We start from the raw sequence: 13,441 nt of genomic DNA, 5'->3' as shown, positions 1-13,441 counted from the left end.
GTTTTCTCAGTAGTTGGAGCATCAGCCCATGGACCAAAGGGTCATGGGTTCAACTCTCAAGTCAAGGGCAAGTACTGAGGTTGCAGGTTCGATCTCCAGATCTCTCTCACTCTCCCCGCCCCCTTTCCTCCATCCCACTCTCTCCAAAAATCAGTGGGGAAAAGTATCCTGGGGTGAGGATTAACAGCAACAAAAAAGAGAAGCCTTTCCAACTCCTTAGAGCAGTGATGGCGAACCTATGACACGCGTGTCAGAGGTGACATGCGAACTCATTTTTTTGGTTGATTTTTCTGTTAAATGGCATTTAAATATATAAAATAAATATCAAAAATATAAATCTTTGTTTTACTATGGTTGCAAATATCAAAAAATTTCTATATGTGACACGGCACCAGAGTTAAGTTAGGGTTTTTCAAACTGCTGACAGACAGAGCTCAAAAGGTTCGCCATCACTGCTTTAGAGCAATCTGAAAGCCACAGTCCTAATCCACTGGCCACTGGACCTACCACGCCCCAAAGAGGACAGAAGAGACATGATCATCCCATGTAATGGATGGGGACGTTGAAGCACTAAGTGGTGTAGTCTGCCCACTCCCACAGCTCAGGAAGGACAGTAAAGGACTCAAGAGCATCAGCGCTAAAATGGGGGCTCTGGGAGAGCCGAGGTGGCCACGGTCGGCCAAGGGGCTTTGTCATGGTGCTGATCCCACCCCAAACGCCTAATACCTGTGGCTCGGGGAACACTGAAAGGCACAGGGTACCTGGGTGTCCACAGTGGTGACTCTGGTCTGCAGCACAGCCTCTGGCTCGATCTTCTTCCTGATGGCCAGGCTGCTGACGGTCATGGTTTCCATTTTCACGGGCTGCACGGAGATGAGGAAGAACACTTCGTAACTCGAGCCCCGGCATGGCTCCTGTCACAGGCAGCTGAGGCGTAGGGTCAGCAGGTTATCTCTCACCCTACAGCTGGCCAAGTCTCCAGAAGGGTACACAGGCCAGGGCAAAAGAGGCCTGGTGTGATGTTACCGACAAACATCCCAGGAGGAGAGCCAGAACCACCAGCAGCCACCGGACAGGCCTGCCCGTGACCTTGCAACCACCGAACCTCATGGTGGCTACTAGTATATGCTGTTTTCTTAGAGCACCATTAAGAGAACATCTACTGTTTAGTGAATGTGCTGTGTGCCAGACCCCATGGTAGGTATTTTCCCTACATCCATGCCACTAAATCCTGAGCGACTTCAATGGTTATGCTACCACCTCATTTGAATTGTTCTTTAGAGCAGAGGCCACACACCTGGAGGCCCCTGGGGGCCAGGAAGGGGATGTAAATGAGTGAAGTGGGCTTGTTGAGGCCTGGGGGGGGACTTTGAAGCACATGGGGTGCCACTCAGGTTTGGCCAACTGTGGCCATGGCCTCTGAGTGACTGGGTCATCTGATTTTTTAAAAAAATGTATGTAATTTTTTAATGTTATAAGAAAAATCCCTGTATTTTATGTCCAATGCCCTGATTTTTAAATCAAGATCAAAGAAAACAGCCCGCTGGCACGGCTCAGTAGTTGAGCATCGACCTATGAACCAGGAGGTCACGATTTGATTCCTGATCAGGGCACCTTCCCAGGTTGCAGGCTCGATCCACAGTAGGGCGGCGTGCAGGGGGCAGCCAATCAGTGATTCCCTCTCATCATTGATGTTTCTATCTCCCTCTCCCTCTCCCTTTCTCTCTGAAATCAATACAAATATCTTTTTAAAAATATATATAAAAAAGAAAACACATCTGCTAACCAGGTCTGGCCCGAGTCACTGGCTTACAACCTATACTCTAGAAGTCATTAAGTGATCAGCTTCTTCTGCGTCCTCCATTGGGCTAGTTCATGGCTATCCACACAGCAGGTACCCACATATGTGAACTGAATGAACGAATGGAAGCTAGCTGGTCATCTGCTTGGGAGAGGGATGATGGGTGAGGGGTGAGGAAACAAAAGAGGGGTGAGGGGTGAGGAGACGGCTGTACCCCGGAGAGAGAGCCCTTCAGTTCATCAGCTACTAGTGCCTGTTCTGTGCGGGCTTCCAGGAGCTGCCACTGGTAGGAGAGCAGACCGGTCAGCCACTGACGTACTTGGGCTACCACCAGGAGCAGAGCATTACTGGGCCAGAGCATTACTTCCCAGGGTGGTCAGGAAAGCATCTGCTAGGGAAGTGACATCTGAACTCTGTCCTGGAACATGACACACTTGCAGGGCCGAGAAAGGAAGGAATAACCTTCCACCCAGAGGCGACAGCACAAGTGAAAGCCTGAGGGATGAGCTCACGTCTCAGGGTCTGTAGGATGGGGAAGGGGAGAGTGGTGGGAGGTAGGCTGGGGCTAGAAGAGACGAGGGAGCAAAGAAATAACATGAACAGAGATCCTCTGAAGGAAGCCCAGACAGTGTATCCCTGTGTCCCCCTCAGGGACAACGTTTCCGCTTCTCCAGGAGTTTCAACAGCTACCCCAGGAAGCCCAGGCCCCAGGGAAAGGAGCCTGGGCCGGGGTCAGGACAAACCCGCTGACTTTCAGACCAGGCCGGGGCCCCTGAGAGGCGTCACAGCACATGCTCTCTGCAGTGCCATGCAGCACAGGCAGGGGGAGGAGGAGTCGAGTAAGACCCGACTTCTGGTCACTGCTTGACCTCAGGCAAGTGATGGGTTCACAGGGTTAAAACGCCAAGGTGTGCATGTTAGGGGTAAACCGAGACGGCAAACATGCGAGCACAGAGCCATGCTGTTCTGTGGAGGGACAGTCATGCAACACGAGACACAGCTTCAGCCTGAGGGATCTGGACTGCAGGCTGGCGACTTGGTCTTTTCACAGACGGCCAGGGCCCTCTGAACATGCAGTGCCTGCTGGGCCCAGTCTCGACGATGCTCCACTGTACCTCAAACTGGGGCATATCCGGGGTGGAGCAGGCCCCTCGATCCGGGCTGTCCTCGATGCCCCCGGACTCGTCGTCCTGGCTGGGGCCCCTCTTGCTGAGATCCCGGGAGAACACCAGGCCCTCTGTGTCTGAGTCGCTTTTGTCTCGGTCGAGCTCGGGCAGACTGCGGGAGAAGTCTTCGAAGGCGCTGCCGTGGTAGTCACCCATGACGGTGAAGTCGACCTCTGCCTCCAGGCTGGACGTGGAGCTGACAGTGATGCTGGAGCACTTACGCTCGATGGCCAGGTGGTTGTCCTTCAGGAACACCGCGTCCCTCTCCTGGTCCTGGTCCTCATCGCCCGTGTCACTCTCTGGGGCCCTGGGACGTGGTGGTTTGACTTTCTCCTCCGAGCCCTCCCTCAGCCCTGCTCTCTATGGCCAGATAAAATAAAAGGAACGGGAGTGTGGGATGAGAGGGAGAGAGAGAAAGAGAGAAATCAAGATGGTAAATGACAGAAGAAATCTCGGGGCCATGTCGAAGTCCCAAATGGAAGAGCAGGTCAGGAAACAAAAAACACCCCGGGAAAGGTTCCTTAACATCATAACAAGCTTAAAATAACCGAAAAGTTCCCAAGAGTGGGGATGCTGTTTTCCGGGGGTCTCCTGATAATGGCAAAGCAAGTACAAAGCAAACATCCTGCCAGTTGGTTCCCGGACAGGAGGCTCCATCCAACGTTTGGATCTGGGAGCTGATCAGAAGCGGCACTGTGCACAAGGCAGGGATGGGGGCCCAGGTCCCGGGCCCATCCGTGCGGGCGGGACTCAAGAGACAGAAACCAAGGAGGGAGACCCAGGGATCAGGAAACCCAGGCAGGGGAAGCAGAGGCTGGAGCCAAGAGCTTTCAGGAACAAAGAGGAAGCCAGCACGGTTTGTCAATTCCACTGAGTCCCCATGGGAGGGGTCAGCATCGTCTCGAGGGAGGACCAATATGGGGTAATTCCTGGGAGCTGGGTGCTGCATCAGTTCAACCCTGAGCTCCATGAGTGGGCCGATGGGCAGGCCATGGAGTGGAGGTTCTGGTCCCATCAGTGTAATTGACAACAGCAGGCCAAGGAAGTGCCGGAGGGGAACCAGCAGCTCTTGTCTGACATACATACCTCTCAACTGGCCTGTCAGGGATTAAACACCACTCATACATTTGGGGCTGGTTCATGACACTCCTTAAAACCAATCTAACACCCACCAAGTATGTTTAAAGTACATGGCTTCAGGTTCTAGAGATTCAGTGCATTTGGAGATTTGCTTGCTTAACTAGCATCCATTTAGCCAGTTTCTGGAAGGTTGAGAGGTGTGAGGACACGTTCAGACAAGCCAGAGTTGAGCTGTCACGAGAAGCACTGCCAGCGCAGGTGGGAGTCTAAGGCGGCGATGCACCCTGGCCAGGCGAGGGCAACCAGGGCATTGGGGCACCAAGGGGCTGCAGAGACCTGAGGGCCTGAGGGGCTGACGAATCCCAGGCGCCCCCCTTTCCCAGGGTGTTTTGCTGTTAAACTGGCGAGGCGCTTCTCTTCCCTGACTGCATCTCCGGATTTGTTCTGGATCAGAGAAGATAGTTAGTCTTAAGGAGGCAGAAAGGCTCTGGGCAGTGGGACCGAGAGGGAACCACAAGTGAAGGATGAAAACTTCTGGACTGTAGCTTCCCCAAGGCAGGAGAACCAGGGAAGGGAAAGGATGAAGAAAGGTCACTGGATAAGCCAAGCCAACAGGTAGGAACCCAGCAGGTGGGGGCAGCAAGGCAAAGCGAGTGTGTAGTTTGCTGGCGGTGGTGCCACCTTCTCCACTGCGTCAATGTGGCCCTTTGGGCACCAGATCACACCAAAAGCTGCGGGTCTGTGGCTAAGCTCACGTGGGCCAAGCAGGTGAACCCTGCATTCTGCTTGGGCTGCACTCAGGGTACAGAACTCACAGGGATGGACAAGCAGCCTTGGATTGCACTAATGACGAGGGGCACTAAACATGCTTCTAAAAAGCTACAGAGCATGCGGTCACTGCCGAGCTGGGGGCAGCGGTGGGAGTGGGGGCTCACGTGGCCAGCTCCCCCAGTAGCTTCCTCCAGCGTAGTTTCGCAGCCCGAATCGGGAGACATGAGCTCGAGTTCCTGGTGGGATGTGGTAGAAACGCCCTCGTGGCTGGTAGTGGGTGACATCATTGAGGAATGCGTGGCATTGGGGCCGGCGATGTCCTCTGGGGGCGGGAGTTGGACGAAGCCCAGGTCTGAAAGCTTATTCTGCTGCTGCTCTGCCTGACCTAGGGAGGCCTCTGAAGACAACCCACTTGGAAGGGCCCATGTTTCGCCCTGACTCGCTCGCCAACTTTCAGCTCCATGGGTCTCAAAGATCCAAATTTTGTTGGCCACCGAGGTCTTGCTGATGTCTTCCAGGGAGCCCTCTTGGCCCCCAGCTTGGAAAGGAGTCATCTTTGGCTTCCCTGAAGGGAACCCCAACCTTACAGTTGCAACTCCCTCAACTTCTTCAAGAACAACTCTGCGCTTTCTGCTGGCAACGGGAGGTGCCTTGCGCTCACCTCTGTCCAGAGTCACAACAGGCTCTACTTGGTCCTTGGGTTCTGGGCTCTCTCTGAGAAACACAGGGGGCTGTTCTCCAAAGGGATCCCCAAGCTGCAAAGGCTCCCCTGACCCAAGAGAGGCTGGGCTCGCAGAAGCGTCCTCAGGAGAAGCCTGAAAGGGACCACAGGAGGCTGGGAGGGCGTTGATCACCTCCATCTGAAGAAACTCCGTGTGAACCTTCCTGTGCTCCCTCATGGGTTGTCCTGTTTGGGTGTGAACTGGTCCCTTGTCTTTGGGCAAGAAGTTGTCTCTGTCCGGTTTGGCTAGTGTCCATGGAAGGGCGCAGGCCGGGAAGTCTGGGCACACACCGGCTCCTCTGTGAGGCGAGTGGTTCCTCCATGCTGCCGGGGGACTTTTCTCAGCCTTTCCCATCAAATCTAGACTCCCGGGGGCCTCTTCCTCTGCAGTAATGGCAGGGGCTGGGTGGGGAAACTCTCCTTCCACCCTCCACCCTGCTTCTTCCCAAGCCTTAGCAAATCTCTGCCCTGGAAAAGATCCATTACCGAGCTGCTGGTCAAAGGCCTCCAGGTCATTGGGTCCTCCGTGGTCCCTGGGAGGCCCCACCCCTTTCTCCAAGGAAGCTGTGTGAGCTTCACCATCTTGATCCTTGCTCCTTCTGGAAGCTGTCGGAGAGCCCCACTGGGCAGAGGCCCTCAGCTCAGAGCGCTCTGCAAGCTCTCCCGGGAGCTCCCGCCTGGTCTCATCTCCAGGAGGGGCTTTCGGGCGCTCTCCTCTCTCCTCCAACAGTGGAGGGAGGATTTGGTCTTCAAAATCTTTCTCTCCATAGTTGAAATAGAAGCTCCTCTCTGCACAGGAAGTATCGGTTTCATCACTCGAGTCAGCTCTGTCTTCCTCGTGGGCTGGGTCCAGCAGAAACGACTGAAGTCCTCCCTTGTCAGAGGTTGGAAAGGAGACATCCACCTCTGCTGGCCTGGGCCCCAGGGCAGTGGGCCTTTCACAAGTCTGGATCTCCTCCAGCTCCTTTCTTAGCTCCACGTGGCTCTCCCACTGACCCGAGACCCGGCGCTTCCTGATGGTGGCCTCCCCAGTGCCTATCCTGAGCTGGGAGCCCTCAGAAAGCTTTTCTGCCAGAGTGCAGCCTGCAGCCAGGGGATCCCCTCCTGGGCCATTCCCGACCCGGGGGCCCTCCTCCCACAGTGACTCGAAGTCTTCAGGGCTTGCAATCATTCTTCCTTTTTGCTGGGTGTTTGCTCCTCTGGCTCCCACCATTTCCTCTGTGGCCACTTCAACTTTGAACTTGTCCACCAGGATATCCACCCTGGACAGTCTGCCATCGGCAAGGATATCTGCAAGGCCTGCCTCACTTTCTTCCTGCTGCGTGGCGGCCACTTTTAGAAGACTGAGTTCTTCTGGCCTAGTGTACTTCCTTTCTACAAATACCCAATGCTCTGAACCCTGTGTTTCAATTGGAGCAAGAAGAGTTAACATGAAATAGCAGGCACCTGAAGAACAGGTCACCTTTTCCCTTTACAAGAAGGGACCATCCTACCACCCAAAGGTCAACATGTCTATCCCCAGAACTGGCTGGGAAGAGGAAGGCATGACAACACTAGTCAGCCTCATCAAAGCTCCTCTTCCCATCAAAGCACTCAATAAATTATTTGCCAACTCCCCTCCACCGCCACCCCAGCTTGGTAAAATGGGATGGGGTCTCCTCATGTTAACCGTGGGAAAATGGAGATCCATGGATGGGCCAGGACGCTCCCTCTTCCGTGTTCATAATATAACTGCCACTGTCGGAGGGGAAAGTAGCTGATGTTACATGAAATCATTGAATGTTGGAGCCAAAAGAACTTCTAAGACACCTTCAGTCCAATCTCCTCATTGTGCAAGTGTGTAAACTCAGGCCTAGAAAAGGCCGGTGACTTAGCCAAGGTCACAGTTCATTGACAGCAGAGTCAGGAAAAGAGTGTCTGAGTTCTGATGACTGAGACCCTGGCTAACTTATCTCACAACGTATGGCACGTGGGTCCCACTGTGATCTAATGTCAAGTTGATGGGAAGTACTGAGATAAGTTCCATAAGCTGACCTTCCTGCAAGAGCTTCTGAGAAGGAAAGAGATGAGAATGAAAAACACTAACTGGCCAGCTTTCCTGCTTAGTGCCAGTCACCGCAATGGCTGGAACAGCTTGAACTTTGTGGGGTTCATTCACAAAGAAACAGGTACCAAGGCCTGTCCTTAGAGAATTCTAACGAAATCCACAGAAAGAGTAGACAAGGACCGACCGGAACACGTCACCGAAGGAAACAATCTAAAGATCCAGGCATATCTTGGGTGGAAAGCACCAACCAGAGGGCAGCACTGTCAAACCACTGACAGAACAGCCCCCACCTCCCTTCTGAACAACGCTTAGGAGGGAACCATGGACTTCTAGAATCACTCAAAAAGCAAGACGGCCATTGGGTTTTAATCTTACAGCCACAGGAAACTTTCTTCACACAAAATCTCAGTGGAAGTCTATGTAGCACACACATGGGGCTGCCCTGTTGAAGTTGGGGGCCTGGTGCCCTGAGGTACTTTCCTCCTCTGAAATCACGGCTCTGAGCCAGCCCCTCATGGTAGGGATGTGGAAACCGAGGCCTGGGGAAGGTGAGCACCATGCCCAAGGTCAGAGAGTGAGCTGGTGCAAAGGCAGGCCTAGAACCTTCTCTGAGTCCAAGTTCTGTGAGATGTATCCACGGTAAGATGTGCCCCAAACTGCTCCCGACAACAAGCTGGGGAAGTTTATCTGACCTTGAGCTCCGATTCAGGTTATGACTTGGTGAGGCAAGATCCCATCAGACCTAAAGGATTCTGCAGGATCAAGGGAACACTGTAACCCTCTTACCTCCATCCCCCCACTCCATTTCAGCAAAATCTCCATGACTGTCAGGGAAGCAAACCACGTAAAGAGATTCTCGCCAACAGGAAAGAGAGATAAAAGGAAGGGGGAAGGCCCAGATAAAGTGGGGGGTAGGTTCTGAGATTTTACTTCAGGTTGTTAAGCTTTCAGGACCACAGCACTCCGAGTGCTCTGAGAGCCTACAGACGCCAGGCCTCTCTTCCCTTCGACTTGGGAAGCAAGTGCCTTTAGTTGCGCCCGTCTCAGCGTGGACTGGCATCATCAGCCTGGCAAGGATAGCCAAAGGCAGTCCACGAAGTCCCATCTGGAATATTCTTGCCCCAAGTCTAACTAGAAAACAGTTTCTAGGCTGAGTGGGAGGGGAGCTGGCACAGAACAGAAAGATTGTATACGGGGGAAAAAAGGGAAATGTGCTTATATTTAATTACTTTGTGCCAGGCAATACCAGTCTTTTGACTAAGTCAGCGATTTTCAAACTTTTTCATCTCATGGCACACATAAACTAATTACTAGGTTCTGAAGCACACACAAAATTTTTTTTTGCCGATCTGACAAAAAAATAGGTATAATTTTGATTCATTCACACCAGATGGCTATTGTTGTGTTGGCTGTTGTCATTTAAAAAAATATATTCTTATTGATTTCAGAGAGGAAGGGAGAGATAGAAACATCAATGATGTGAGAGAATCACTGATTGGCTGCCTCCTGCTCACTCCACACAAGGGATCGAGCCCAAAATGCGGGCATGTGCCCTGACTGGGAATCAAACCAAGACCTCCTGGTTCATAGGTCGATGCTCAACCACTGAGCCACACCAGCCGGGCTCTTTATTTGACAGTCTAAGGGAAAAGTGGCCAGTGGCCCTGACTAAATAGTCAGGTATTGCATGTTTTAAAGATTCTTGAAATCGTTGGTCTAAATTATTAAATTTGATCCATTTGGTAACTTGTGAAGCAGGTGCTGTTACCCTATTTCAGAAGGGGAAACCGAGGCTCCCAGAGGAAGGTGACTGGCACAGATGACCGACCGGGTGAGCACTGAGGGAAGAAGGGGCTCTGCTGCTAACAAGTGGAAGGGGATGTGTAGGAACCTAAAGAGGAAAGGAAGACTGGACGGAAAGGGCAAGGCTCCACTGGCACCAAAACACTGGCAGAGCCACAGCGGGCCCTGGGGACTGGCCTGGAAGTCGTTTTGACCAGATTTTAGGATGGGGAAGATGTCAGGAGAGCCCTCAGCCCTTCTTCCCACTGAGCCAAGATGCTCAGTGCCTGCTCAGAGTGCCCCCTGCTGTCAGAGGGAGGCACTGAGGTAAGACAGCCTTGGAACAGAAGCTGAAAGAGGGAGTGGAGCCGATTCTGTTCCCAGGGACAAGGAGCAAGTCTCCGGCCCGGCAGTTCCGTGGACTCGGGGCTGGAGCTCTGGCTCACATTCTGGGCACAGAGGAGGGGGTCCAGGATGAGGAGCTCTCTAGAAGCCATGCCCTGGGAGAAACTGTTGAAGAAAGAAGGTTAGCGGGTGCTCAACTCTGAAGGGCCACCCTGGAGGATGCAGAGCAGGCATAAAGGCGCTTGGGGACAGAGCGACCCACGGGCCGGTGATTCAGAAGGACAGACAACTCAATATGAAAACTTCACAATGGATGACTGAAGACAACACGAGCTGCCGCTAAGAACAGGCAGAGCCCCCTCTGTGGAAGGGACTGGACCGACAATTTTAGGAACCCCGAGAAAGGACGCATGCTGCCCCCCTCAAGGGTGGGCACCTGTCCTTAGCCCTGGGAGCATCCCTGTGCTCCAGGGCATCACTGCTTCCCTAACCTTGAGATGCTGTTGACTCCTGCCCAACTTCTCTCAAGAGAGTGCTGATAGTTTTGTTTTTATTTTTACAACTGCAGAAAAATAACTGTGATTTATGTTTTACCACTTATGTAGCTGACTCATGTTTCTTTTACAGTTCCAGCATGTTTTCAGCAGCTACAAAATTTTCCCCCGGGGAATTAAGAAAGGTACATGCCCTAAGACACACTGTGCCAACAAGAGAGGATCATATATCAAGGAGATGGTCAGTTAGTACCTTCCAATCATGACCGTCCATGAGGTGCTGGGCCTGGATTCAACCTGGCATCCATGAAGGGGCACAGCAAGTTCCAAGAGCCCTCAACCTGCTGCTCTCCTGGGCCCAGAAGCAATGCCCTCCTCATTTAGAACACCTGCCTTACCAACATCTCTGTAACCCCAAGGTTACTCCTTGGACCCAGATGCCCACTTTGTCTGTCTAGAGATCCTGACTGATCCAAGGGGAGTTTAGAAAAGAAAGAGGTGGGGGGATGAATGGGATGCCATCCCCTAACCAACCACAGCTAGACCTCCCTCGGGCTTCTAAACAGTAACAAGACCTTAGGGCAGAAGACATTTAGGCGCCATGACCCCTGATCCCAAGCTTAAAGGGCAGAGCCTGCCTCTGGGCAGTGGTTCTCAACCTTCCTAATGCCGCGACCCTTTAATACAGTTCCTTATGTTGTGGTGACCCCCAATTTCATTGTTACAAATTGAACATAATTAAAGCATAGTGATTAATCACAAAAACAATATGTAATTATATATGTGTTTTCCGATGGCCTTAGGTGACCCCTGTGAAAGGGTCGTTCGACCCCCAAAGGGGTCGCGACCCACAGGTTGAAAACTGATGCTCTAGAGTCACCTGCCTCTGCAGGGCCTGAGGGAGCTCATTTCTGCCTCCCTTTGAAGCCAGAAGTGACTTCCCTGAATGGTTTCAGTCCTGATTCCTAGGCAACAATGGATGAGGGAGGGGCCTGCCCTTTATGGATTCCTGGAAAGGGGATGCCCAGTTGTCACAGCCGGGAGACAATGTGGGCTGCCCATTGCTCTGGGTGCATGGCAAAGTCTGCTCCACCCCATTCACCCCAGAGAAATGGTTTTCTTAAGACCATTAGGGTTCTGGTTGGGCGGGGAGGTGATGACAGTAACCTCAGGAGATGCTGCGAGGCTTTTCTGAGTGAACACTTCCAAGCCTGTGGCCGTCCCAGGCTCAGGTGCCAAGTCCTGCTGAGAGGTGTCCTGGGTCCTCTGGGACTGCAGGGGAGGCCCAGGGCCAGAGGAAAGGGAAAGAGGGAGGAAGGGAAGGAGAGACAGAGAGGGAGAGAGAAAGCAAGAGAGACATACACACAGAGTCCATAAATAGCCCCGCTTTGTAAATACCACATCTTTAGGTTTCACAGATTAGGTCAGGAAGGAGCCACACCGCTGTGGGGCGGGACAGAAAGGAACTGCCCCTCCAAGCCATTCAGGGAGGGAGGCCCACGATCAGCTGCCAGCCAGTACCGTGGCTTTGGGCCTTCCCTCATCGCCTGCTCATTCTCATTCAAGAGGTTCTGGAGCCATATCACTTGCACACGGTTCCAAGTCTTCTCTGTGTGTCTTTGCTTTAGATGATGGTTCAAGCCTGTAGTCTGGGTCTCAGCCCCTTTTAGAACGTTATCTTTGAGATGAAAACCTAGGCTTGGCAAATCAGAACTCTTCTTTATAGTTTGGGGTCCCTATTTTGGTTTAAGCTCCTACCGTTTTGCCCTGGGCCCAGATGAGACCCAACAATACATGAGGAAGCTACCAGGAACTATGGATGAAACACCCTGCAGATCTCCCCTGGAAAGTCCATGTTTGATCAGGAATTCTAATTGTCAGCAATGCCTGTTGAATGTCCAAACTGTCCAGTTTATAAAGTATGTTTATATCCATTATTTTGCTCAACCTTCCCAATAACCCAACCCTATAGCAATCTTAGTTCCCTTTAGATGGACTGACTAGCCATTGAGGCTCAAAGAGGTGAGGTTATTTGCCCAAGGAGTCAGACCGGTCCTTAGCTAAGGCTCCTCCCCATCCCCCAAATCTTTAAAGGCCTCTAAATGCTCCAAGGTGAGCTCCTGGACCAGACTTCTTTCCTGCAGTGGGAAGACAGGAGAGGAACAGACTCCGCCTTTCAATGATCCAATTCTAGCAGTTCCAGCTGTCACCAGCAGATGGGGCACCCCCAAGCCAGGCTGCTCTGAGGCCACCCCAATGCTCCAGGAGCCCAGCTCTCCAGGTCTCATCCTGCTTCTCTCTGCTGGAGTCTGACTGTGTCGGAAGCCCCTGCATCCCACCCTACCCACTTCAGGACTGAAGAGAGTCCACTCTGGTCAAGGGTCTCAGGGCAGGAGCAGGGAAGGTAACTGGATCACTAGGCCAGCCCCCAGGCCCAGTTCAGCGTCTTCAGGGTCTTGATTATGTCAAAGGTGACCACAGAAGCCTTCAGTGGATGCAGAGATTTGCCCTCCTTCCATGGCACCGGCCTTAAAAGCCCCCAATCATCCCTAACTTTGCGAATCACCAGCCAGGGAGCCATCTCAGCGGCCTCACTGGACGAGGCCCTCTGTCAGCCGGGATGGCAAGGCCATGGGGAGTGCTGAGTCAATAGAATGCTCTGCTTATTAGATCATGGCTGCATCAACCAATTGTCAAAGCATTAGAGGGCATCGCACACACAATGACTCTATGTCTGGTCTTCACATAATTTGGTCTTGCTTCTAGGCAGTTGTGATTTAATAGCAAATACAGTGCCTGGGACACAAGAAAATCAGATTCTGGCTCCTCTTCTGTCAACTATGACACTAAAATAGTCCTTCCCCTTCTGGGCCTCAGGGCCCCATCTGTGACATGATGACCTTGAACCAAGCGGGTTCTGAGGACCCTTCTAACTTTAAAAGGGATCCTGACTCAAAGTTAACCTTCTGTGCGAGAGTCCCAGGTCTCTCAAAATGAAACAATAAGTAACTCATATTGAGCCTCTGGGTCTCTGCTTGGCCTCTCCATGCTTTATCTCATTTGATCCTTACAACATTCCTAAGAAGTAGATGCTTTATTACCTCTACTGAATGGAGGCTCAGAGAGGTTACGTCACAAGCACAGGGTCATCCAGCTAGCAGGCAGCAGAGCCAGAGTTCAAACCCAGGCGGTATAAGTCTAGATCCCAGTTGGGTTTGAGCCCAGTAAGCAGCA

The 13,441-nt window shown here is 52.4% G+C and overlaps 1 protein-coding gene across 1 annotated transcript in view; it reads right to left on the bottom strand.

Moving 5' to 3' along the window:
• EPB41L1 (erythrocyte membrane protein band 4.1 like 1) overlaps positions 1 to 13,441 on the bottom strand; it is a gene marked incomplete at its 5' end in the record, with an annotated part of 50,660 nt that overhangs the window by 13,426 nt on the left and 23,793 nt on the right. Inside the window, 2 exons of the mRNA XM_081097575.1 lie at positions 762 to 863; positions 2,917 to 3,327. Of these exons, the coding sequence (XP_080953701.1) occupies positions 762 to 863; positions 2,917 to 3,327 (513 nt within the window). The remainder of the gene's footprint in view (positions 1 to 761; positions 864 to 2,916; positions 3,328 to 13,441) is intronic.

Source organism: Myotis nattereri (genome assembly GCF_964212035.1).
Source record: "Myotis nattereri genome assembly, chromosome: 8".
Taxonomy (NCBI): domain Eukaryota; kingdom Metazoa; phylum Chordata; class Mammalia; order Chiroptera; family Vespertilionidae; genus Myotis; species Myotis nattereri.
This window is presented reverse-complemented; position numbering and strand designations above follow the sequence as displayed.